The sequence below is a fragment of the Drosophila navojoa genome, chromosome 2 (genome assembly GCF_054131105.1).
Source record: "Drosophila navojoa isolate 15081-1374.11 chromosome 2, UAZ_NAV_1.0, whole genome shotgun sequence".
NCBI classification, from domain to species: Eukaryota; Metazoa; Arthropoda; class Insecta; order Diptera; family Drosophilidae; genus Drosophila; species Drosophila navojoa.
This window is the reverse complement of record NC_142890.1, coordinates 29,792,073-29,817,640: the sequence shown is the minus strand read 5'-3', so window position 1 is coordinate 29,817,640 and position 25,568 is coordinate 29,792,073. Positions and strand designations below refer to the sequence as shown.

At 39.1% G+C, this 25,568-nt stretch overlaps 4 protein-coding genes and 2 non-coding genes across 8 annotated transcripts; 3 read left to right on the top strand and 3 right to left on the bottom strand.

The window, feature by feature from the left end:
• Positions 1–299: 299 nt before the first annotated feature.
• Positions 300–373, bottom strand: TRNAT-AGU (transfer RNA threonine (anticodon AGU)). Its single transcript has one exon. It is a non-coding gene; the product is annotated as a tRNA-Thr (tRNA).
• Positions 374–7,714: 7,341 nt separating this feature from the next.
• LOC115562825 (uncharacterized) lies at positions 7,715–9,719 on the top strand. Of its 2 annotated transcripts, none has more exons than XM_089256302.1 (5): positions 7,715–7,882; positions 7,941–8,128; positions 8,189–8,602; positions 8,934–9,377; positions 9,441–9,719. In XM_089256302.1, the coding sequence occupies exons 1-5, from the start codon at positions 7,762–7,764 to the stop codon at positions 9,648–9,650; spliced, it is 1,377 nt and encodes a 458-aa protein (XP_089112428.1). In that variant the 5' UTR covers positions 7,715–7,761; the 3' UTR covers positions 9,651–9,719. The 2 variants fall into 2 exon arrangements, with proteins under 2 accessions (XP_089112428.1, XP_089112429.1); XM_089256303.1 differs by having other exon boundaries at positions 8,934–9,400; positions 9,465–9,588.
• TRNAT-AGU (transfer RNA threonine (anticodon AGU)) lies at positions 8,782–8,855 on the top strand. The gene has a single exon. It is a non-coding gene; the product is annotated as a tRNA-Thr (tRNA).
• Positions 9,720–9,944: 225 nt separating the features above from the next.
• On the top strand, positions 9,945–12,670 carry LOC115562818 (ubiquitin domain-containing protein 1). The gene is made up of 4 exons (XM_030384943.2): positions 9,945–10,242; positions 10,322–10,574; positions 11,147–11,387; positions 11,463–12,670. Exons 1-4 carry the CDS (start codon positions 10,158–10,160, stop codon positions 11,643–11,645), a joined length of 762 nt encoding a protein of 253 aa, XP_030240803.1. The 5' UTR covers positions 9,945–10,157; the 3' UTR covers positions 11,646–12,670.
• Positions 12,671–12,868: 198 nt separating this feature from the next.
• Positions 12,869–14,710, bottom strand: Or83a (Odorant receptor 83a). Of its 2 annotated transcripts, XM_030384944.2 has the most exons (4): positions 14,001–14,710; positions 13,730–13,929; positions 13,126–13,675; positions 12,882–13,064 (listed from the first exon to the last, which is right to left on the bottom strand). In XM_030384944.2, exons 1-4 carry the CDS (start codon positions 14,625–14,627, stop codon positions 13,005–13,007), a joined length of 1,437 nt encoding a protein of 478 aa, XP_030240804.2. In that variant the 5' UTR covers positions 14,628–14,710; the 3' UTR covers positions 12,882–13,004. The 2 variants fall into 2 exon arrangements, with proteins under 2 accessions (XP_089114694.1, XP_030240804.2); XM_089258568.1 differs by having other exon boundaries at positions 12,869–13,675.
• Positions 14,711–15,302: 592 nt separating this feature from the next.
• LOC108651718 (alpha-tocopherol transfer protein-like) lies at positions 15,303–19,220 on the bottom strand. Its single transcript, XM_030384942.2, has 3 exons — positions 19,054–19,220; positions 16,193–16,497; positions 15,303–16,130 (listed from the first exon to the last, which is right to left on the bottom strand). Exons 2-3 carry the CDS (start codon positions 16,495–16,497, stop codon positions 15,509–15,511), a joined length of 927 nt encoding a protein of 308 aa, XP_030240802.1. The 5' UTR covers positions 19,054–19,220; the 3' UTR covers positions 15,303–15,508.
• Positions 19,221–25,568: the final 6,348 nt, after the last annotated feature.

The window sequence follows — 25,568 nt, the reverse complement described above, 5'->3', positions numbered from 1 at the left end:
ATGGGGATTTATATTATACTATATTAATAAATTTATTTACATAAATATTTTCATATAAAATACAGCAAAAACGACTTTATCTTAAATCTACATTATTTATATTTATATTATTTATAATAAAAAGTAATAAAAAAAAGCAGGAAAATTAAAAATGTAATTTAATCGTACTCATTAAATAAATAGGAAAACAAGTATCTTATACAGTTTAAGAAATATAAAATCTATTAACGAATTTTACAAAAATATGTACACAAAATGAAAAAACTTTCATTCTCAATATCTCCAACTTCGTAGAGAATAGGCCCCGGCGAGATTCGAACTCACGATCTCCTGTTTACTAGACAGGCGCTTTAACCAACTAAGCCACGGCGCCCACGAGCGATTCTGACGTTAGTGACTCTCTATGCAGATCGAATGTGCTCGAAACTATTTTAAGAGAGTTCAATCAATCAATTTGATATAATTAGCAAGTAGTAGATACGAACGAGCAATAGACAAATAAATGTATGATCAGATAATGAATAAGTTTTGCTGTTTGAGTGAGATAACAAGGGGAAAAAAATAATATGAAGGAGAAAGAATATGAATTCTGAGAATTTCAAGCGAATGAGCAAGAGAATCGTAATTAATGAGTCTGTGCGCTGCTCTCTGTACAGAGTGTGCTCTAAGACTAATGTGATAGGTGTGAGTATGAGTGAGTATCTATGTATATGTATTTGTGTGTGTGTGTGAGTCAGTGTCTATGTATGTGTGTGTGTGCAGTTGTGCAAAGTAATAATTTTGAAATTTGGCTCAGGCTGCAATTTCTCGCCATGTTTTGCATATTATCAGCTAATTTCGCCTTTCAGATAAGCCGCACAACCTCGTTGCCTTTCCATGAGTGTAATTTATGCCTCGCCATTGCTGCCGTCGGTAGCCAGCTGCATACCCTGTACCCATTAAATGGTTACAGATGGGGTGTACTTGAATTTCAGTTGAGAATTTAAAAGAGAATAATAGCAATATATAAGTATGTAAGTCAATTTATTTATTTTTCCTGTTTAGTTCATATGATACAAATCTATTTAATTAAATATGAAATATTATAATATTGTTGCAATTATATAAATTATATATATATTATGCAATTGTGCAATTGGTATTCTTTCTTTTACACTTACCAATGTGCTCATTCCCGATCCAATTGTCTATTCATATTTATTTTTCTTTGTTTCTCTATCTCACTATTTTCTTTCCGTTTTTCAGTTTCCTTCTTTTTTTCTGTTTCTTTCTCTCTCTCACTCTGCCTAACTCTGTAATATATATAATCCTTTTACAGGGTATTTCAAATTCAATCAGTTGCACACGAAACGCTTTTATTAGTTTGAGTGATTGTTGTTGTTCTTTTGCTACAAATATTTATGCAAATTGCACTTAGTTTTTGCCGTTGCCATATTTTTTTATTGTCGTTGTTTTTATGCACATTTTCAAATATAATTGCGAGTGCTTTTCTGGCATTTCATTTGAAGTTGAAGAGTTTGCGCTTGCGATTTAATCGCATTTAATTGCCACGGATCGCGGACTAAGCCGCACACCGGCTTATTGCATGAAGCCGAATATGTGCAGTGTGGCAGTTAACACGGGGCACGGAGCTGGGGGCAGAGGGCGCCGAGTGTGGTGTTGCAGCTGCAGCAGGTTAATTGCATCCAATGCCAAAGTAGAAACAAAAGTCCTTCGCGGCACCCCAAAAGATTTTTCCGCATTAAAACGAGGCGAGTGCAGCTCGCGACATTGCAAGTGCGGCTTGCACCTGCCCCATTTAGCCGCATGTCCTGTAACGTCTGCTCGAAGCATGCAGTTTTATGACGTGTGGCATGTGGCATGCCCCAGGACCTGCAGCAAGACAAGACTAGGACCCATTCGCGCGACGAATGCGATCGATTCGAACGGGCCGCAACTTTATCTCGCGGTCGCCAAAATATTAATGACGTTATTTTCGCATTAGGAAGCAGCCATGACACGAGCACTCACGAGCATTTTACCTAATTGCCCATAATTACGGTATTCAATTTTAGCAGAACTCGGCTCGGCCGACTCTACTGGATCTCCCTGGCAGGGAGCTACCCTATGCAGCGGACAGCGGCGATTAACAATGTCCGATATACGTAGAGCTTTGGGCTCAACTTGCAATTTAAGGAGAGCGATTATGCTAATTGCAGTAGGCAGTAGGCCTACATTGTAAGGGAGGCAAGGGGGCATGCCAGATAGCTGCCAAGATAGGGGTAGTCCATGCCTTACGATGTAATGCAAACAGTTTGTCATCTTAAATTATATTCTCGTGACTGCGTATCTCATAAATGGGACGCCAAAAAGCTCGAAAAGTTATGGCGGGACGAAATCTTGAGTGATAAATATATTCTTTATAAGAAATTTGTGTATTTTTTATTAATACATATTTTAATATTTATCCAACATGAGATTCGAGAATGACTCTTCAATAGAAAGTGATGCATTGAAATTCTCTATCTTTTTCTAAAATATAGTTTTAATATGCATACAAAATATATTGTACAGAGCTGTCCATAATCGACGATGAAAGCGCATAATTTTATTAATGTTGGCAATAATAATCAATAATTTTGTTGACAGATTTGTTGACATCACGTGATTGGGATATGATGTCCCTCAAATGACCTCCTTGCACCTGTACCGTGTATTCTGCCGATATCGGCCAGATTGGTACGTCGATGAAAACTCCTCAATAATTATTACCATCTCACCTATCTAAGTTGAAGTCTGCCGTAACCTGAGCATGGCAGCCGATAAGCCATGGCCATATTTTGAGGCACGCGTCCATCTCTAAAGGGAACTGAACGTAGCCAATGTGCGGCTCTTCCAGCGGGCACCATATCAATTTACTGCAATTAATGCAACAAATTTGTGTATTTTACATTGAAGGCTCTTTTCGGTTGTTCTTTTTGGCAGGCAGCAGCAGCAGCAGTCGATTTGCATAACGAATTGCACAGCACAATATGTAGAGTATAATAAATATTTAAATTTTATAGAGTAACGCTCCCCCTCTCTATCTCTCTCTCACACACACACACACACACAAGACATAGCCGAAAGCGTTAAATTTACGACAGGTGGGCTGGAAAAATGCTCGACATTTATGGGCAACATGGCGTCGCCAGCGGATTGGTGCAGCTCATAGCAGAAGCAAACAAAAAAGTGGTTTAAGCCCAGCTCCAGCCCCTCCAGCCGCCATCCCTCTTCCCCCTCGATCCGCTGCCATTTCGCATGCGCGCGCATTTAAATGCACTTCCGTTTCGTTTCTTTCTTTTTTCGGTGTATGTGTGTGTGTGTGTGTGTGAGCTTACCTTGTTGCAGCACTTGCCATAAATTCGTAACTTTGTGGAAAATCATAAAAACTGAATTTATGGCTTAATTATATACATATATATGAGCGCATATATATTTATAACTATTTATATATAGTTAGTTAGTAAGTATATGTGAGTCTTCAGGCCATGGCTAGAGCAGCAGAAGCAGCCGCATTTCTTGTGCCTCATTTCACGCTGATGATTAACTGTCGCACACTCACACACACACTCACACAGTCACTCACTCATTCACTCTCGACTCGGTCTGAACTTTTCGCCTGCATTTATGCTTAAATGCGCTGCAATTGTTCCTAAAATGCAGCCGCGGCACGCGATGATGGAAAACTTGAACGATTTTCATTTATTTTTCTCTTTGCATATACCCTGTACTCACAGTAGTAGTAAATACTGCACAATACACTGATCACTCGGAATATCTTCAGAATATTCTTAGATCATAGGTATATAATATGGGAAGACTCGACAGGTAAAATTAAGTTTATATACACTGAGTACCATCAGCATAGCACACCTTTCCTTAATATTCTCCATTTATTGTGAATATTTTCTATAGTATTTGATCTTTAGCTGTATTTATTCGTTTTTCAACTCTGTTTTATTATAAATAAAAAATATGTTAAGAAAGTTTGTCATAAGCTTAAAGATTTATTTAAAAAGTGGGATGCTTTTATAGTAAGAATATATTATAAGGAGAAAGCCTTATATTAAACCAAGAAGATATAATAGTATTGATGCTTTTTTACAGAGTATGCTATAATCAATCAACTCATCAATCAATATTTACAGTACACATGTATTTTAGTATAATTAAACTAGTACTAGAGGACATCTAGCAGTCGATACTACTCCAACGTTTAGAATACCTACCAATTTAGAACTCGCTCCATTGCCGCTCGAAGCATCCAACTACGAGCTGCTTTTGCTCGTGATTATTCTTATTTGTTGTTTTATGAAAATATTTTTTATTGATTAGTTTTCATAAAAAGTTTTCCCACTTTTTCTTTTGAGAATTAGGCTAAGCAGCGGCCAACGCCGCATTTCCCACGTTGCGAAGTCCAAAAAGATGCTATCTGAGGTAGCTGCTGTTGCTTGGTTTCTTGCTGCACTGAAGGATCTGCACACACACACACACACACACACACACACACACACATGCTCACGCATATGCTGTTGTCAGGCACCTGGCCAGACAGCTTGTCTATAAAAGCGAGCCCAAGAGCAAAGCCCGGGCTAAAGAATTTCTTGCATAAAGCCAATTAAATTAAGAAATCTGATTCAGTGCCAATGATTTTTTATTTTTATTTTTATTTTGTTTTTCTTTCTTATTCTGAGGTTTCTCTTTTCATGCCGGACTCAGTTGAAACGGGGTATATTAGAGACAAGAGTATGTGACATCATAAATAACTGAAATATTAAACAGATCTGCCTAAGAGCTACGAATTTCATTCTACTTGAGTAATATATACAAATAAAACTACTTTCAAGACTGGAGTATTCGTGTGAAGTATTCGTCATCTCATCAAAGTCTTCGTTAAACTAGCCTCAGAGGAGAGCATTGCGCAGTCGTCTGCTATCAACAGCTTTGGGGTTTCTTCGAGTTGAGAGAAGAGAAACCAGAAACGTGAATCACTAGGCAAAGGTAAGACACAGCAATTGGTATTTTACAACAAACAGCGCTTGCGTCCAGCTTATTTAACATAAATCGAATGGCTACTGGAATACACGTTCAGCCGAGGCTTATCTACAGTCGAGGACAGTGTCCGGACTGCTGCTGCCTCTGCTGCAGACTCGTCCCGTCCTCAGCTCAGAATGTTTCTGCTGTCTGCTGGCATTTTTCATTGAGGAAAGCGAGGCGAAACGACCTTTACAAGAATTGCCAGAGACGAAGCTGCAGCCAGAGACAAATCACGACCCGTAAAACAAGGCAGAGGGCAACTGACAGACAGACTCCAGCAGCCAATGTGGGTAGGGGTGGGGGATTTGGTGGTGGAGGTGCAGGTGGAGGTGGAGGCGTTCGGCTGGCTGTCGTCAGTTTCACACCTTAAAAGCCAAAAGCCATAAGCTGACCCAACTAATAAGCCAGGCTCCAACTGCAGCATAACAGTGAAGAGACCACGACAACAACAACTACAACAACAACTTGGCATAATAAATAAAAGCCAAGTAGCTGCCTCAGAGTCAGAGTCTTTGTAAATGGCCAAATCGCAGCATATTGAATCGTGTTTATACGTGAGCTAAGCGCAATAAAAGCTAAATTGAACTTATTCTTGTTGTTCCAAATTGATAGCAATGAAATCTGAGCAGGTGTATAGCAAGGAAACAATGTTTATAAGGAGGGCAATTGCCCTCGCTTGTAGAGTTATATAGTGTATTGTGAGCTTGTCCTTTTGTATAATGCCCTACTTTGACATACCCTAATTCATTCAATTGTGTTCAAGCTGCAAGGTCTTAGCTATGCATATGATGTGATATAAGATTTGAATATTACTAAAAACAATTTAGTTTTCGATATTCTTTCATTTGATCTATGAGCAATTTAATAATCTTTCATGGTATTTTGTAATTTCATAAATCCACTTAATATACAATGTATATAGTTTCTCACATAAAAATTACTGTATGCCCAAAAAGAATATAATATTGAGTTTCTGTCAGTATATACCTGGGAGGGGTCGGGTGGAGACCCTTTTTAAAGCTTTGACTAACTTAGCGACTTCTTTACAAAGTCTGCTTATTGTCATAAGCGCCGCATAAACGTGGCTTACAGTGGCTAAGCTGGCAAGTTGGCAAGTTGGCAAGTTGGCTGGAGGCTGGCCTGGTCTGCGATTTTCACAAGTTGATATCGCAAACACAAAATGTTAATGAGCAATTTCGAGATGGTGCGAAGTGATTTCATTATTTAAACTTCTCTTTTTTTGTTTCTGTTACTTTTGTTGCTTTGGCAGTGTTTGTCTGTTTTTTGTTTCGTCGTCTCAACTTCGACTGTTGTTGCTTGGCTTTTCGTATTGACTGTTGGATTTCGTACGATACTCTTTAAGAAAAAGGGAAATGAGTATATGGGCATGTTTGACAAATACAGGCATGTGTATGCTCCACTGATAAGACTCACTATAATTTAACATCGATATCGAATATAGATGTTAAATTATAATTGATACTAATATATCCCTTAATTATGATATTAGATTCTTCTGGTCCCTAGTTTGTTAGATCACAATGGACTTTCCCTAAAGAGCAAGCTTTGATTTTATTGCCCTGAACACTCAGATAAAGTGAAGCTATATCTTCCACAAATTACCCATTTATTTATAAAAATAATAAAAAACTTACTTCATTTCATTTCAGCATTTAAAATGACTATTGAAACTTGAGCGAGTATTGTGCAGTCAGTTGCGTCCAGCTGCAGCAATCTTACTTGGTTTTCTTATTATTATTATTACGCCTGGTTCATTGGGTAATGAAAACGAAATAATTTTAATTGGGTCGCTGGCAGCAGCAGCAGCAGCAGCAACAGCAACAACAGCATTTATTCCATCGCACTTATAAGAAAGCAGCCAAATTAATTATTTCCTGTTAAATTAGTTTCTGTTTTCTTTTGCAATTTCTGGCATAAATTACGGCTCAAGTCAATGAATATGCAACGCAGAAAGTGTCACCTGTCGCAGTCGCATTCAGAGCGATGGCAGAGTTTTGAGGCTCTTCAGCTCGTGTTTTGAGCTCAGCTCCTCAGCTCACTTCAAAACAATGTTCCGCCGCATAAATGAATAGCAACTAGGCTGATCAATTGGGTCGCATTTGATGATTAAAACATAAATTGCACTGCATGCGAACCCTTCTGCGACTGATATCACATAAACCATATATGTATATGTGAGTCCATAGGGTAGCTGAAGGGTTGCTTCTCGCGCACTAAAATTACACTTAATTAACATCAGGACATTAGCGTTTTTATTTTTTTCTCTTAAAACTGAGACATGGCATGTTAGTTATCCCCTTAACTCCTTGGCAAATATTTAACATGCGCTGTAAAATTGGCATACCCATTAATAATTGCGGCCAACGGGGTATATTGCAATTGATCCAATGTATGCAACGGCAATAACGCAATAACAATAAGCCAATGTATTTACATACAAAATCAATATACAGGAAATTTACATTTCCAAATGGAAACTCATAGAAAGAAATGAAATATAATATAATCAAACGTAAAAACATATTAAAAATTCTAGCATACGACAGATATATGTTTCGAATTTCTATAGAGCTGACATTTGGGCTTTTCTAAGCAAAGCGAAGTCTGCCACGCCTCCTTCCTGAAGCACTCTTAACAAAGGCTCATAACATTTGTTTTTACATAACGTAGGCCTGGCTGAAAATGTTACAAAAGCTGCTGCTGTATTTCCTGTCACTAAATATTCCCAGCATTTATGCAAGTTGCACCGTGACGCGCGTAATCATGCGCGTGCCTCGAGAGAGCGATATAGGCCTCATCTTTGGTAAGCCAGTGGGGGAGAATAATATTGCACCCAGTTAAAAAACTGATTAGTCCAACAGATCTGACAATAAGCAATCGAAAGAAAAATAAGTCCGAATTGCTCCATTTGACGGTGAACTCAAATGGCGACTGCACCTTGAATTTGACCAATGGGCAGACGCTTCAAGCGGGCACGATTTTCGGCGGCGACTTCGGATCCATCGAGCCGGGCAGCAGCATCACGGTCTCCTTGGTGTGGCCTACTGTGGTCAGTTAGTTACATTATACCTAAGTATACGATATATTATCATCACAAATGCCATTATAGTCGCTCTACAATCGCGTCGGCAGCTGCCCCATCGTCATCAGCACCGCCAACCATCAGAATGAGGTATTCAAGACGAATCAAACGTTATACTTTGATACGCGATTTGAGACCTTGGACCCGGGCAACCACTCGCTGCGACGGCGTAAAGACTTTATAGACTGCAAGAACTGGGACAAGGACTATCTGCGCAACTGCACCCCCCTCAACTGTGAGGAGCGATATTTCGGCAAGCGCAGCTTCTACAATCGCACCACGGAGCAGTGCGAGCCGGTGCCGCCATGCTTTGGCGAGGGAAAAATATACGATTTCTATGCCAATGAGTGCATGGATATGAACAATTTTATAACGGATGAGGAAATAGAGCAACTGAAGCAAGGAAAGTTTGATAATAACATTTTGGACCTGCAGCCTTATGTAAGTAAGAAAACGGCAAGCGCCATCTATGTAAAAAAACACAAAGCAGAGACAAGCGCCACCTGTCGCTAGACAAAACAAACATTTAGCTGCAGCCAACTTTGCTGATTAGTAGTGCACGTTATCGTCACTGTTCCATGCTTTGTCTTAATACGAAAAATTCTCCCTGGTACGCTAACGGCGCCGTGGCTTAGTTGGTTAAAGCGCCTGTCTAGTAAACAGGAGATCGTGAGTTCGAATCTCGCCGGGGCCTACAGTTGTATATGTTCGCAGAGGATACATGCGGATTATTTTTTCTTGTTTAATCCTTTTTATTTTAAATTTTTTGCAGAATACAATGTCGACTCCAAGTGAACCGAATATAAAACATACCTCGCACCCACGCAGACAAGCATTAAAAGAATGCAACTTTGCTACTAAGCGATCCTTAATTGATTTTAACAATTGTTTCCAACATTTAAAAGATCCAATAGCAACAACGACTAAATCAGAAGTAGCCAAAACACTAGAGAAAAAATCAGCCCCCGATTCTATGTTGAGAAGCTTATACTACGATTTTTTTCTGCCACTGCATAACGAAAATGATTTGACAAGAGCTAAAGATATGGAAAACTTGAATGTGAACAACAGTACAGCAGAAAATGATGATAGTCGTACAGACGAAGAAACTAACAACCAAAGCTTGGGTGCCAAGATCACATCGGGAACTCTACAAATGTTATCAGAGTATACTTCAACAGAGTTGATACTTCTGGTTATAAAGATGTTTCTTATTGTGAGTTCATGTAAATCTATTAAGTATATCAAGAGCAGCAATCAATAATTGTAATTATTTCAGCTCTTATTGGTCATTGTATTTCAGTTTTTCTTAACCTTCCTTACCTATGCAATAGTCACTACGACCATATACATAATCTTGGAGATCATAGCTTATCTGAAACCTTATGATGTGACGGCTGATAAGCTAAGCAAGAAACTAACCCCGCGCTTGAGGCAAGCGTCACATGAGGTTATGACTTCAGCTAGTTTAATGGCGCAAAGTAAATGAATATTTGATAATTTTGTTGTTAATTAAATTGAGGTTTGTGCCTAAATAAATATAATTGCTTTCCAATTACTTTCGCTCGCGAGCTGTACATATTCAGTGTTGAACAGCGCTACGAATTATTGTGCGGGAATTTGATGATTTATATGCAATTAATTATTAATTAATTAAATAACTACAACCATTTAGACAAACTTTAAGAAAATAATACCAGTGATAATACTAAAGTAAAAAAACCCCAAAAAATAATATTATTTAGTACATTTTTTTTAATTTGGGAGTATAAATTCAAAGTGACTGGGGACTATAAAATATTTTTCAATGAACTAGTTCGTTCATTATTTTTGTCTTATCGAACTACGGGAACTTTTCAACGAAGCCTCTGGTCACATTGCGTAAAAATTGTATGTCGCGTTGTTCGGCTGTTGCTCGTGTAAAAATTATAAAAATCATAAACGCACAATTCGAAACTACCCAATTTAATGTGAGTATTAACCCAAGGCCGCAACAATGGGAGCCTGTGTATGTCGCATGAATCCCGACAATGAAACAATGAGTGTTTCCTCGGCAAGCGCTTCGCGTCCGGTCAGCGCAGGTGAGTAGCCTTTTCGCAGCCACATCAATTTGCATCCATTATCGATATGTATTTCTTTGTTATTGTGCGTACCATATAGGGATTGCATTGGGGGGCGCTGCGCGTAAAAATCGCCCATTGTGCCATGAGACCATAAAATGGCGCTCCGACGTACCTTTAACCGAAGGACAACTGCGCTCCAAGCGTGACGAGTTTTGGGACACGGCTCCTGCATTTGACGGACGAAAGGAGATTTGGGATGCCCTTCGAGCAGCCACAAATGCAGCCGAATGTCTTGACTTTCAAATGGCACAGGCAATTTTAGATGGCGCTAACGTATCTGTGCCCAATGGGTAAGTTTAACCCGGAGCTCTTATCAAATAAGCTACATCCCCTGTCAAGTACTTAAATGACGCGCCGAATGCACTAAACACTAATGGCTTTTGACGCGTCCCACAAAAAATCAATACAATAAAGTATATTTACTTTTATTACATTGTCTAAATTACAATGTATGTCGGCATATCGGAGAACTCTGCGCGTGCTGACAAGAGGAAGGCTTTGGAAAACAAAAGTGTTCAAAAATCTAGAATTGCCATCTCTCTACGCTTAAATATTTTGCTCGAAGCAGATGTTTAATAATTCAATAGTAATTGCATTGACTAGAATATTTTCTATTCTTCTTACTTTGATTGTTTTGTTTGAAATTGACGCTTTGGGTGATCCAGCAACTTCCCGTTAATAATCTAAAGTAGATCTGAGAGTCATCAAATTGAGTGCATATCATAAATTGAGGTTTATTTTTGTTTGGATATGTGTTTCTCAGGTAATGAAACATGGCACAACCAGTGACCAAAGAATTTGATTTTATGATTTTATTTAGTCATCAATGAAGTTACTAAGATATTGGATACTTCTTTTGCAGCTACCTCACAGAATGCTACGACGAGTTGGGAACACAATATAAAGTACCTATTTACTGTCTGTCATATCCCATTAACATTGTAAAGGAGGAGAATGGGCGTGATTCGCCAGCCGAATACTCAGAGCCCGTTGATGGAGGGACCGAAATCATTCTTAAGCTGCGCATATCATCCTCAATGACTGATGTTAAACTGCCGGTATACTCTAAGGACACGGTGGGACAATGCAAGAAAAAACTGCAGGTGAGTTTGCGCTTTCATTTGTTTATTTTTGATGAGGACAATTTGCTAATCTTTGAATTGATGTTATGCATGCAGTCTGTTGAGGGAGTCGACGCGTGTTGCCAACGTTGGTTCTACAGCGGTAAGCTGCTGGGCGATAAGGTGCCCATTGATGAGTGCAGCATACACCAAGGCTATGTGGTGCAGGTCATTGTTAATACGGAGCACTACAATCACGACAACAGCACGAGTATCGTTCACATGTCGCTTGCGAGCTAGCAATGCACCAACTCCAAACTAGTCATCTTAGGTATCAGCAGCGGCAACCAGCTTTGTGAACAGCATCAACAACCGGCTAACAGCAACAACAAAAGCAACAATGCCAAATACTCAGGCAACAGCACAATGAGCTTTCATTTCATGCACAAAGAACAACAACAACAACAACAACAACATAAACAACGACAGCAAACGTATTGCATTTATCAGAAGTACTTGCACAATGCTGATAGCCTTGTTTTGTTTTTTCTTTACTGGCTGCTCGCCTCGTTGCTGTTGTTGCTGAATTGCAATAGCAATATATAAAATTCTGAGCAAAAACAAAAATTTATGGAAAAACCTAAAAATATAAAAATGAATCATATATAAATATATATTTTTTTGATAATAATTATATATGTTAACAAAATTAAGCAGTCGCTACAAAGCATGGTCTGTATAACCAGATGTGTTGAGTAGCACTACTGAATGATGAAATTCACAATTGAAATTCAAATAAACAAATGTAAATTTTTTATGAAAAAAAAAAAAAACATGTAGAACTGCAAAATCAGAAAAGATGATACATAGAAACTGTTTATTAACTAATTATAAGCGAATATTTCAAACATTTCTAAGCATTGTAAAAAGAAAGAAAAACCCTACAACAAAAATCAAGCAATTGTAGTATTTGGCTATAATAGATCAACAAAGCAAATCATTTGCTTGAACTGTTGAGATACTACATCAACTTTTGATACTATACATGAAGCATAAATTAAATGTAAGAATGAAAGCCAGGCACAAATTTAAAATGAATAATTTTTGCAACAAAAACAAAAGAAACAAATTAAATTGTTAAATATATTTCTTGCTCATTGTAGTTAACACAAAGTAGTAGGAAATGGTTGGACAAGGAAACGTAAATATCGGATAGAGTAAACCCAAGTACCTTATAAATGTATATGATTTTTGCTTATAGTCTTAAAGCCATAACAAAAATACAATGAAACGGTTATTTATTAAACAAATACTGTAATTTTGTATGATTTTCTATTAAATTATTTATTACAACATTGAGATCGGACGAGATCAGAACCACAACGAACAAATTAAATATTTGTACGTTCGTTTTAACTATTATTTAACATATAATATGTTTGTACGGCGCACGCAATCGTGAGCCAGCGTGAATTAATCACAAAACAATAACAATAACATTAAACAAATCAATTGGTGTTGTGTTTGAGGCATTGGCATGTGCTCGATGTCTTTGCCATTCAAAGCTTAAGTGTATTACTTTTTATGCGAGTTTTTTTTTTTTTTAATTTGAACAATTGTAATATACGAAATAAAATATAAAAGCGAAGTTTGCGTTCTTTATCCACGCGCATCCATCTTCTGCAGTAGAGTGAGGAAGGAGAAGGCCGTTGTAATTGTCTGGAATGCAAGCAACATGATTCGAGTATCTATTATAGTGATATATTTTTGTGTCTCTCACACTCCTAAAGCGGTCCACATTCAGATTGTAGATTTTACCAGCCGTCAGCCGAAACGGGCGACGGGAATTGATCAGGAAAATAATATAATAACTTCTCAGCTGGCGCATGTGCAGCTGCCAAGGACTTCGCCAGAGAGCTTCTCCGCATCGCTGACTGTTCTGGTAGACCACATCAGCGAAGTAGCAAATGATGAAAAGCTCGTACAGGACTAGGAGCAGGTACTGGCCCAACGACACCATCCGCATGATTGAATTCGCCGTTGTGCTCTTTGTAGAAACAAAAGCTACCAGGCACATGAGAAACGTGACTTCGCCGATCTTAAATAACCAAATGGGATTGTAGAAGCGTTCCATCTTCTCCAGGACACAAATGATATACCGATGGTGTTCTAAGCACCGGCTAAGGGAGTGCCTGAAGGCAGTGGGTAAGTCCATAGCATTGCTGGGACCTTGCTGCTGCATCAGCTCTGTCATCGACGCTTGCATTTCTACGGAATAGCTATATTGATTCACTTCGGCATCCGCCACAGATTGTGCCGCCTGAAGTTCACTGTGAATGGGACCATCTGAGAATACGTCTACAGGGATTTCTAAAGCTGATCACCTTAATTCTGGGATAGTGGCACCCATCTTCAAATAGCTCGTAGCCAATATATTTTTAAGACTGCAGATCAACAAATCGTATTGTCCTGATATTAGAATCCCCAAGACCATGTGAAAGCCACTGGACGACGCAAAGGCAGCAGCCACTTGAATCTGCCCAACGGCCTGCAGGAAGAACACCACCTCGTAGACAAGAGGTTGCTGAAGAAAATAAGAAGAAAAAGATATTTAGAAACAGATCTCGCAGTGCTTAGCTATATATTCAGGCTTACCTTATAATCGAAAGGATACCAACAGCCCAAAGGGAGACTCCTGTCTCGGTATGCTATGGGCAGCACCAGCCAAAAAATAGTGCCTATAAAGCAGCAGTAGACGTAGCTCTTGATCCATAGATTGGACTGTCGCAGCGCTCCACTAACGGTCACATACGTAAAGCCGTGCGCCGAGCGTAATTGGTGCTTATCGTTGACAGTGCTGATGATGTCGCTCAACGTACTGTGCCTGAAGCGTCGGAAGTAGAGCTTCATGCTGATGGTCCACAGATAGATGATCGTCTGTATAAGACAGTTGACAAGGAATTCCAGATCGCCGTCGTCGTAGTAAATGTAGAGAGAGCACATGAATAATATCTCAATATGCACGCACACGAAATACGTGAATATCTCATAGCTCCAGCTCAACACTGTGGTCAGTAAATGCATATAACTGTTTTGATACTCCGTTCTCAAGGTATACATTGCAGCCGTCCGCATTACCGACACGATGAAGGTGAACAGATCGCGCCGTTCGATGGGCTCCTCTTTGGGAATATCTGTGCTCTTCATAATCTCAATGTTTGCTGTTTGGATTTCAGTTTTCATGCTCTTAAATAGACCAGCTATCGAGTGCCGTACTTCCATTTACTTTACCCTAAATTGTTAGTTACAAACTGCCCATTAGGCATAAAAAGTTTTTGATGATTTTAAATATATATTTAATAAATGATGAGTTTTTCATTTCTACTTAAACATTCAGGTTTACAGAGTGCTTCCAAAAATAAGAGAAGGTTCGATACAGCCTATGTAATAATTTGTTCACGCTTCAACTTGATTTAGCTTTTCATCGTCGTAGAAGTTAATAATATATTAATTGCAAATTGACTATAAGCCAGTGAAAAAACTTTAAATACTCATATTATAATTTTGACTAATCTATGAACTGTGATATACAATTTCACGGTATTAAATTTTATTCCAATATACCACAATAATAAAGTTAAAATATTCGATCTATATTGACTATTTGATATGAAAATGTGAAGAGATAGTGATACTAATATACTCTTTTAAATGTGTGAGTCAGTATTAATAATAAATCTCTTTTCTCTAGCTTTATAATTATATTAATTTGCATTATAACTTTTTCGAAGTTCTGTAAACTTTTAAAGTATAATTTCACACTAGACTCCCTAGGTAGACAAAGGTTTCACATACATATGTACCTAGTAATTTGTATTTTAGACATTTTGCCACCCTATGTTCCCACTTCATATATTCCAATCTAATCTGATACATAAATTGAAACGAGTTTAACGATTTATATTCATTCCTTAATATGCTGTGGTTTCTTTATTGTAATTACTGCATTTTGGGGCGGAGTCAACATGCAGTACATAGATAGGGAATGAAGCGAAAAGCGAACAATATAAATGTGAATGGGCAATAAAATGGGTGAGTGGTTAATATAAGATAAGAATATATATAAGATGCACATATGAAACATATTGGGTATAATTGTAGTCTCAATCTATGTTTAGTTGACGGAACGTGCCCTCCATGCCGAACAGATCATCGGTAGTCTTTGGTGCACCGGGGCGCAGTGACTCGTTGGCCTTCTTGTCCTCTTGCTGCTTGAACCACTCCGTGTTGTCGGCCAGCTTCTTCTTCCACCACTGGTTGAGCTCAACAATGGGTCCGGCCTTGCCGCCGTATTCGTTGGGCAGCAGCTCGCGTGGCACCACCTTGTAGAGGCTCTCAACATCGTTGTGGAAGGTGATGCGGCTGCGGATCTTCTCCTTGACGAAGGGCTTGACAAAGTTGAAGATGGTGTCCACCAACGGCGAAATGTTGATCACATGCACCTCCTTCACCTTAACGGGATACGCCTCCTGCACAGCGATCAAGAACTTCTTCACCACCGTCGGGGAGAATTTGGCAAAGTGCGAGGCGCTTGCGACAGCTGCGTCCAAAATGAAGATGTCGCCAGCAATGCCCACCGACTCCTCCGCCAAGCGGATGTCGCCGATCATCAGGGCCACCTTCATGGCATCCAGAATATGGTGGGGCTGGAAATCGCAGTCGATGCCTCGGATGAACGTAATGCGACGTCCGTTGGGCGTGATGCCTGGCAATGTGGGGCAGTGGCTGGAAGAATGAGAGAGTCATTAGGCTGGTCTATCGAATGATTTCCGTTGACTATCCCTTACACATAGTCCAGCACAATGTTGAGCTCCTCGCGATTGATGTCGCGGTTGGAGAAGAACTCGGGCACCGCGTTGCGCATCGTGTAGTACATATCGAGCTTCTTCTTCACCTTCTCCAGGCTGAACTTGCAGCCGCGCAAGAAGGTCGTCAGACGCATATCGTCCATGTCTTTCGGCAGATGGGGCTGAGTTTCCAGCCATTCGCGAATCAGCTTAATGTCGCGCTCAATGTCTGCTGGATCCTCGGGCTCGCGCAGCTCCTCGCGAATGCTCACGCGCTGGGCTGGAGTTGGATGTAGTAGCATCATCTAAATGACGAGCGTGAATAGGGGAATAAAGAAAAAATAATTCGAGTTGTTTAAACTGAATAGCTTTCAATTCGTATATTATAAATAAGCATTTTAAGTGTTTTTAGGACCTTTTAATTGCACAAGAGTTAATAGCATAAATGGCGACTCTAAGCGATGCCCGTCCAACCCATTTGCTACTTGCCCAATCATTACTTTTGACATATTATCTTTTGATCTAAAAATCATTTTCATATTTTAATTGAAATACTTAGAAATCTCAAGTGGAAGTCACACGCGACTGCCTCGATTCATTGGCATGACCAGACCCCTTATTCGACGCTCTATGCGAGCACATTGTCAAAATGTTTCTGGCTGTACTTAGGGACCGACTCATAGCACTGTCACGCCCACTTGCGTAAGGTATTCAGCTGGGCCCAAATCAACTGCGAAGCGACCTCAAAAAACTCAACTGTTCATGGTTCACGTATATTCGGCAATTTCAGTTGAGTTTTGATGTGCTATCGGCGATTGCAGCAACAACTATATATGAGTCCATAAAAGTGAGTGCAAAATGCGAAACAAACAACATATGTATATACAGTATATAGTGTATACATTATATAGTGTAGCTCTTATGCAAATTCAAAAGCTAGCAACAGCTGGAACTAAGTTCATCAACAAATGTGCCGGCAAAGCGATTTAAAGATTTATTTTTGTTGTCTTCATTTTGCTCTTAAATGTTACTTTGGTAATTTCGCTATGAGCTTGGTTGAGCTCCACTTTGACTTCCCAAGCAGCTACCTGGAAACAAAGCTGTTGCTTCTGTTAGAGTCAAGTTGTTGTTCTCCCTGCACTTAGAGACATTAGGGGCATCGGGTGACTAATATATATATGTATATTTATAGACAGGCAGCACTTAAAATAAGCTAATACAAAGGAGAATATTATGGAGCAACTTTATTTCTTATTTTGTATATCTAGGAAAACAGATTTCAGCGGAAGCCCTATTCTCGATCAGTTGAAATTGTATTTTAAATTCGTTTTGCTAAGCTTGATCAATTAATACAAGTTTAGTCTATCACATTAATTATGTTTTCTAAATTTGTGAGGTCTGAGCACAAAATATTAATTAGTTCGGTCAACTGGTTTTAAGGTAAGCCATAAATTTGCAACACACTCGTGCAATCGGCAATTATTGAACGGCGCGGTGAGGCAGCGAATGTAGCAAAACATACTACGATTCGACCCAAAACAAAACAACAACAAAAATGTTGAAAAATATTAAACGAATATTGCAAAATTGAAAACCGCGAGCTGAATTCTCCCAGCAGGAAAAGCAGCAGCATCAGCAACAGCAGCAGCAATAACAAACCAACATCAACAATTACTGTAAATTTGTAAATTTGAGTAATTTAGATGGATTTTTGGATCTTTATATGCTGCTTGCCCATTATGAGGCAACTTAGCTCACAATTCTCTATGCACACTCATGTGGCTTTGTTTTTGTGGCTGTTGCTGCTACTGCTGCTGCTGCTGCTGCTGCTAATGGCCATTGCGTTTATTGCAAATGTTGCCTGCAACAACTTCAAATATTGCGAAAATCTTAGCGAAACCAAATGTAAGGCGGTTTAAATAGAAACGGGTTTATTGCCTGGCTTTTGGTCTTTAGCTCTAGCTCTGACACTCTCTATCTCTCCCTCTCTCTCGCTCTCCCTCTCTCGTCACGCTGGCTCTGTCCACCTCTTATATTGGGACATATATTCAGACACTCATATGCTATTCCTGTTACAGTATAGGGTATAATGGTTTAGTTGTACAAAATGCAGCAGGAGGCGTGGTCTGTCCCATAGGAAGAAACAACTGAGTCGTACAGGGTGTATTGCAGTCAGGCAAGCTCGACTAGACCACTCTCGTTATTACTTTAATATTGTTGATGTTGCTGTTGCAACCTCTTAGTTGCTGTTGGCTTTTTGGACAGATTGATGGCTCGAGTTTTCCGCCTAAAGTTGATGAGGGAACGGACTTCGTATGTGAGCCAACTTTTAAGTGTTGTTGATCTTGATCAAGTATGAGAGTGAAATTGGGCGCAGTCACTGTGTCTTCTGCATTTGTATATTTTGTGTTTACTTTATAACGAAATTATTTTGTAGCTGCGTCACATATTTTCGGCGATTGCAATTGAAATTCCTGCGACAACAATTGAAGAACTTTGTAGAATTATTGTTCACAATTTTGCCAGTATCACAATTGACGCTTATTTATGCGCATTCCAGGCTAACCGGCCGTCGTTTATTCAGTGTTGAACTTGGTTGACGAAGACCAATTGTAATTGCAATTGTTCTTCCTTGAGCACACTTTAACTGCACATGATTTGCACAAATTTTGGTTTTTGTTGGGGCACTCATTAAAATTCCATGCTGCACTTCGACATGACAATATAACATAAAATGCAAAAATTTATAATGGAATGCGGCGGAATTTATACAAAAGACCGCCGAAGAGACCAATTCGTTCTTCTTCCTGAATTACCGGCCCTATGCAATGTTGTGATGTTGCCTGAGGATTACAGCTCACCTTGATTATGCTGGTTAGTCAGTTAGTGTTAATCCTTATATGGAGGGGGTTTTTGGTTGAAATATCCAATTGGTAGCGCAGGAGCGGAATGGATAGCGGAGCCACACAACTTGACCGAAGCACTGAAGACGATAACTAAATCTGACTGTCTCGAAACAAGTTACAGCGCATATAAATACTCACGAGCAGCCAGCAAAGCGAACCAACGAAACGCCAGCTGACGAACGACGACGACGACGACGACGACGACGGCGACGGCGACGGCGACGGCGATGACGACGACAATTGCACTAGCAACAACACGCGTGGAAGAAAACCGAAAGCCGTTAAACTGATCATGCCACGAAAATCGGCCAAAGAGAAAAATCTGCACGAACCAGCAGCAGACTGTCGACAGTCTGCGTAAGTTTTCGCGGCATTCGCTCCAGGAGGAACAGGGGGAGCAGAGGGATCGGGGCAATGCTTGAGGTTCGTGGACAGAAGAGCTGCGCTGCGCCATTTGCGCAAGATAAGTTCAATGAGCGCACGCCGGCCACAGACCCGCCACGCTCCACTGCCGGTCATTCAAGCCATTCCGACTGCAGCAATACAACCAACGGTCAGACCCAAATTCTGTCAGCTGCTCAGCCAAGTTTCGAACCACGTTGCGGCCGTCGCTGGACTAGTTTGTGCCTTAAGTCTTTTGATTTTATTGCCCTTGAGGGCATCAAAAATGCAAATTGAGGGTATGATGGTTTCATTAACACGTATGCAACTGGCAAAAGCCGTTTGCTGCGACCCCATGAAATTTTTATTATTTATGACTATTTGACGAATATGACTAAGAGTCCAACTGCTCATCTAGTTGTCATTAAGAACTTAGGGTCTAGAGAACTAATTGTTTCAATGTTGCACAAATAACATTCTTCATAATGGCTTCAATTCGATCTATAATTTATTATTTCCACTTCCACGCAGTCGAATTAAATCTATATTTAAATAATTAAAGTGTATCTCCCACGTCTTTAGGTAAATTAAGATAATAGAAAATCATTGTTCTACTCAAGTTGATAGCGACTAATTTAAATATTTAGTTCTACGGCTCTTATATATGCATATATATGAATAAAGATAAATTAGAATCTTTCTATTGTAGACGTATCCACTTTGACAATAATGTTGGTAATTCTAAGGGTATTTGGTATATTATACAAACAATTTAATTAATCTAAATTCATATACGTATGTGGATTAATAATTATAGTTCTTTAAGTATACATTCATTTCATTTCATTTCCATTTTCCCCCCACATCTGCCTTTGCTTCGATTGCGGAAATTACAAAATTGAATAGAATCAAACACAAGAAAAAAATCAACAAAACTGAAGATTTGTGAATTAATTTAAAGCGGGCTGCCGACTCTGACTTCAGGGTATTTATTAGTCCGCAACTAACGGCGAAGACGAGAAAACTCTTACTCCTTTCATTGATTGTCTAGGGGGTGTCGAATTGGCTGCCACGCTCATTGCTACATATATGAATATATACTTAAACATATAGAAATACAAATATAAAGTAAAGTAATAAATATTACTTAGGTCCGCCGCCATATCATGGCGAAATCTAAGCAGCACAAAATATGGAGTAAAATCGCAGCCAATTGGCGAATATAATTTAAACGCCTTTGCGTGCACATTGGATTTCCACTCAAATCAGTTTTGCCATAATTACTTCATTTTTGTTTTGCTTTGTTTTTTTTTTTTCGACATTTTTTAATTAAGCAATTTAGCAAAGCAATCCGCAGTATGAAATTTTTGTATGAACAAAATAAGTGCCGTTGAACTTGTGTCAGTGGCAAAAGCATTTCCTCATTTTCATTTAAATGAAAAACGTTTTCCATAATGCGCCGCGACCATAGCTTTGTAGTGGATTGCGCTAAGCTTTGTTTTCTTTCTTTATTATGGTCGATAGCCGAGAGCCATTAGCACTCGCCAATGCGCATTCGTGAGCGATATTCAACACTTCAGTAGTGTGACTTGGGCATTGACTAAATTTCTTGACGTCCAACATATTGGCATTCACGATCTTGAAAGTAAGCGGGTTTTCTTCCAAGGCCAACTCACATATCTGTCATCTGAAATGCCGGCAAGCTATTGAAATATTTGAAATTGCACTGCAACGAAATTATAAGTCATTTGTATGTGCTTTTTGACAATCCTGTTTATTCATCTAGTAAACAAATTTCATGGTTTTCTGTAATATCCTTACTTTTAGGCATTAAAAAAAAGAATTTTAAAATAGGTATATCCAATGATAATGTGCTCAGGTAAGAATTAGGTAACTCTTGCTCGTAGACATATATAAATTGTTGGACTTATGCTGTGCCATGACCTTTGCCAATTCAACTATATTATCTATGTATATCCATATCATACTCTTAATATTCACTAATATAATACAGTTAGTTGTAGTTTTCGCCTCTCTCTCTCTCCCCTCTCTCTCTCTCCCTCTCGCTGAAAGATAAAAGCACAAAAATAAGAAGTTCAGCTTAGACGCAAACTCACTCGGATAATTTTTCAAGAGATCAATACAAACAGTACTGCACTACAGCAGGAGCGATCGCAATCAAACTTCTAAAAATTTGAAAATATAGAAAATGTCTATTTCCTTTTTATTTTGTCAGATCATAATAATATATATGTGCATTGGGAAACTTAGGAACTATATGTTTGATCAAACTTTTTTAATATTTAGACGAAAACAAAAAGTAAATATATAAAAATTAACATACGTGCATTTAAAGCCGATTGACGATATGAAAGGGCTTACTCAAGCTTTAGCTTCAGCTTCAGTTTCAGCTTTCGCCACATAATTATGTAATTTATGCAGTATGCAAAGTTTAGGGTCAGCCGATGTTGGCAGCAATAAAAGAAACAACAAACAAACACTTTAATGCTGCACATGTAATGTTAACAGTTTATTAATCTACCCAAAGGAATTTGCGCAGAGGCTATAACAAATTCAAGAAACAATGTCAAATCATGTTGAAAAAGTATATATGTATGTGTATGTATGTGGATGTATATATGTATGTGTATATGTACTCATATATCTCTTAAATAAGAAATTAAAGTCATGGAAATGTGCCCCCTTTGGACTTTCTTCCTCACCTGTCTACAGCTGAAGCCAAACAACAACTACTTAGGGGCAACTACAATGATGAAGAGTAGAAAACTAATTAAACAGTAGACTAATAAATTAAGCAGCTGCTACCCACTTTTGTTGTTGCACTGTGCGCAAGTCAAGAAACTTTCATTGCCAGACGAAAGTCTGTGCCATAAAGAAATTAACAACAGCTACTCCATGTTGGCAGAAGACAAAGAGGAAGAGGAAGAGACACAGCTGAAGACGAGCAAGTCTGGGCCAAGTCTTTAGAAGAGGAAGGTAACTTGTTGTTACAAGCCCATAGACACGAATAAAAGTACATATTTCGTGTTTCCTTAGCGCGCACACTGGTTTAGTGTCAGGCACATGAAAGCTGTTAGAAGCTACATAAAATTCCATCAGCCAGCAGCAGCCCCCAACTCCAGGCCGGCGGGTCCACAGCCGTACGACCGTAGAGCCGTATGGCCGGCCGTATTGCTGTATTGCCGTATTGCCGTATTGCCGTGGCCGTAATTCCAGTCGAGCGCGAGTTCAGCTCAGCTCGGTTCAGTTCAGCTGCAGTTGGAGCTGGGGTTGGGCAATTCGAGAAATCATAAACATAAAGCGCGCTTTCAAAATGTGTGATTCAGTGTGTGTGCGTGAGTTAGTGTGTGCGTATGTGTGTGTTTCTTTTAAATTACATTTTTGCCACTTTTCGTTCAAGAAAACACTCAACACACTTTAATTGCCAACTTCAATTGTTGCAGTAACGGACTTAGCTAACAGTTGATTTTGCTGGCTTTTAATGCGGCTGCCAAAAATTTCAAATGAACAAAATGGAAAAAATGAAGCTGAAATGAGAAATGGCAGACTAGAAATCGGCATTAATAATTTACATTGAATTAAGCGAGTTTTGCTCATCTATCCGTCAAAATAGTTGGCACGCAGCGAAGCGAGCAGTGCCGATGTCTTTGCAGACGGCGGGCGGCTGCCGGTGGGCGTGGCACGTAAAATGAGTCAACCTGATGATAATAAAAGTGCAATTCGAATTGACTGCATTTCTTTCTTTGCTTTGCATTTAATAGTTGTCATTATTATTAATGAATGGAAGATGATAGCAAATCGAAAAGGGGTATAATATTATTCAAAAGCCGGCAAAGAGATAGACTACTATCTGTACAAAATATATGTGTATATCGCAACTACAACTTCTATATGTCAGATTCCCTTTAAGTGTTAGCATACCATTAGTTTGAAGAAGTTTTTTATTCAGCAGCATTGCGTTATGTGAGGCAAGCGAAATAAAGCAGGGGTTCAAGAGGCCAAGCCAATGAGAACTGGTAATCTTCTAGTGCTGTGAAATTAGCGCAGAACGAGGTTTCACAGCTAGAGAGTCGCTTCGACCCAGTCTGGCGCCATCGTCGTAGAAAAAAGATTAAAACAAGAGGCAATGGCAGAGGGTCGGTGAAGGAGGCAAGAGGTTTAATCCGCATGCGAAAAGAGAAGAGACAACTCGAAAGTATGGCTCCATAGAGCAGTTAGTTTAATTAAATAAACTAAAATAAATGGAGTCGCCATCAGAATCACTTCCATCTCCCACATATGTGTATGTATTTGTATGTAGTTGTATGTATGTGTACACACTTGACGAAATGCCATTTCATTTCATTCCCATACTAAATTGCTTATTTTCGATTTTTAATAGCACTTCGAAGAATACCTGAAAGAGCCGCAAACTATTTGAAATGAGTTCCTTTTTTTTTTATACCCTGAACCCATTGAAAATGGGAAATCAGGGTATAATGGTTTTGTTAAAAGTATGTAACAGGCAGAAGGAGGCGTGGCAGACCCCACAAAGTATATATATTCTTGATCAGGGCGACAAGCTGAGTCGATTTGGCCCTGTCCGTCTGTCTGTCCGTCCGTCCGTCCGTCCGTCCGTCCGTCCGTCCGTCCGTCCGTCCGTCCGTCCGTCCGTCCGTCCGTCCGTATGTATGAACGCGTCGATTTCAGAAGGTACAAGAGCTAGAGACTTCAACTTTTTTTTAAAATGTCCGTATATATCACGCGGATATCGAGTTTATCACTAAAAACCGATAACTCATTCCGATACTTTTTTATCGATAAAAAACCTTATCGAAGATCACTTATAAAATTATATCTCCTACATCTTTCAAGCTAGAGTCTCCAAATTTAAAATGTATATTAAGACGCATGTCATACAATTTCGGTTTTTGTTAAAATTTACCCCCCACCCCAAAATCCACCCCCTCACTCTCATCTTTGTAAAAGTCGTATATCAAATACTAGAGACTTGTGATTCGGTATACACATACATTTTAACATTATGATTACGTTCTGAAAGTTTCATTACGATCGTACGTCTAGAAATTAAATTATTCAACAAATAAGTTGTCATTATATTGCCAACACTGCAGCGCAACCCAAGCGCAATCGCCTGTATATGTGAGTGTGTGTATATGCGTGTGTTTGTTTGTATGCGTGTGTGTGCGTGTGTTTGTTTGTATGCGTGTGTGTGTGTGTGTGTGTGTGTGCGTGTGTGTTTGCTAATTATTATTGAAATATCAGTTGCTTGTAGGGTTCAGGGGATCTCGTAGTCGAGCTGTCTCGACTAGAGCTTTCTTTCTTGTTTTTTTTTGTATATTAAGGTAGAGCGGGGGATTAAATTGTAGAAATGTGCTTATGATCCTAAAAGGAAACTCATCTTAAATAGCGTCTCCGCCTTTTAGAGTTCATTTTAAATATATACAACATTTGCTAAACCCATTGTAGACCTTTACTTTCGGTCTCGAATTATATAGTTTAGTTTATCTCTACGTTGACTCTTGTTTTGTCATTCCTTTTTTTTTTTTCAATAACTGAATAAACATGCTGTTACATTTTTTCGGTAACATATCCTACTTTCAGATAATCGATACCAATCGATCATTTCATTTTGTTATATAGGCATAGCTGACCACCATAGGAACTACAATTTCCGATTTATTCTGGCGGTGTAATAAATATTTTGTGTTTTATATATATGTTTAATTTATAATAATTCCCACACTTGCTCCCCATTGGAGCGTTGTGCTGTGGCTAACACACACACGCGTGGAAAGTTATTCAATAATTAATTTCCCTTAGCAAAGTCTATAAACGCAGCCGAAGCGAAGACGCTGCGTAAAGTGCGTAGTTAACAGAGCGTGTTTTTATGTGTGTACGCATGTGTGTATGGGAATATGTTGTTCGTTACTTATGTTTCTGTAGTTTGCCAGCTTGGACTGAATCTCACCTCTTTACAGAGTTCAGTTTATCTTCCTGTCAAACAGAGTCTGTTCTTACGTGTGTAGTTCCTGATTTTATTAGGAGGAATATTGGAGTCCTCTTTA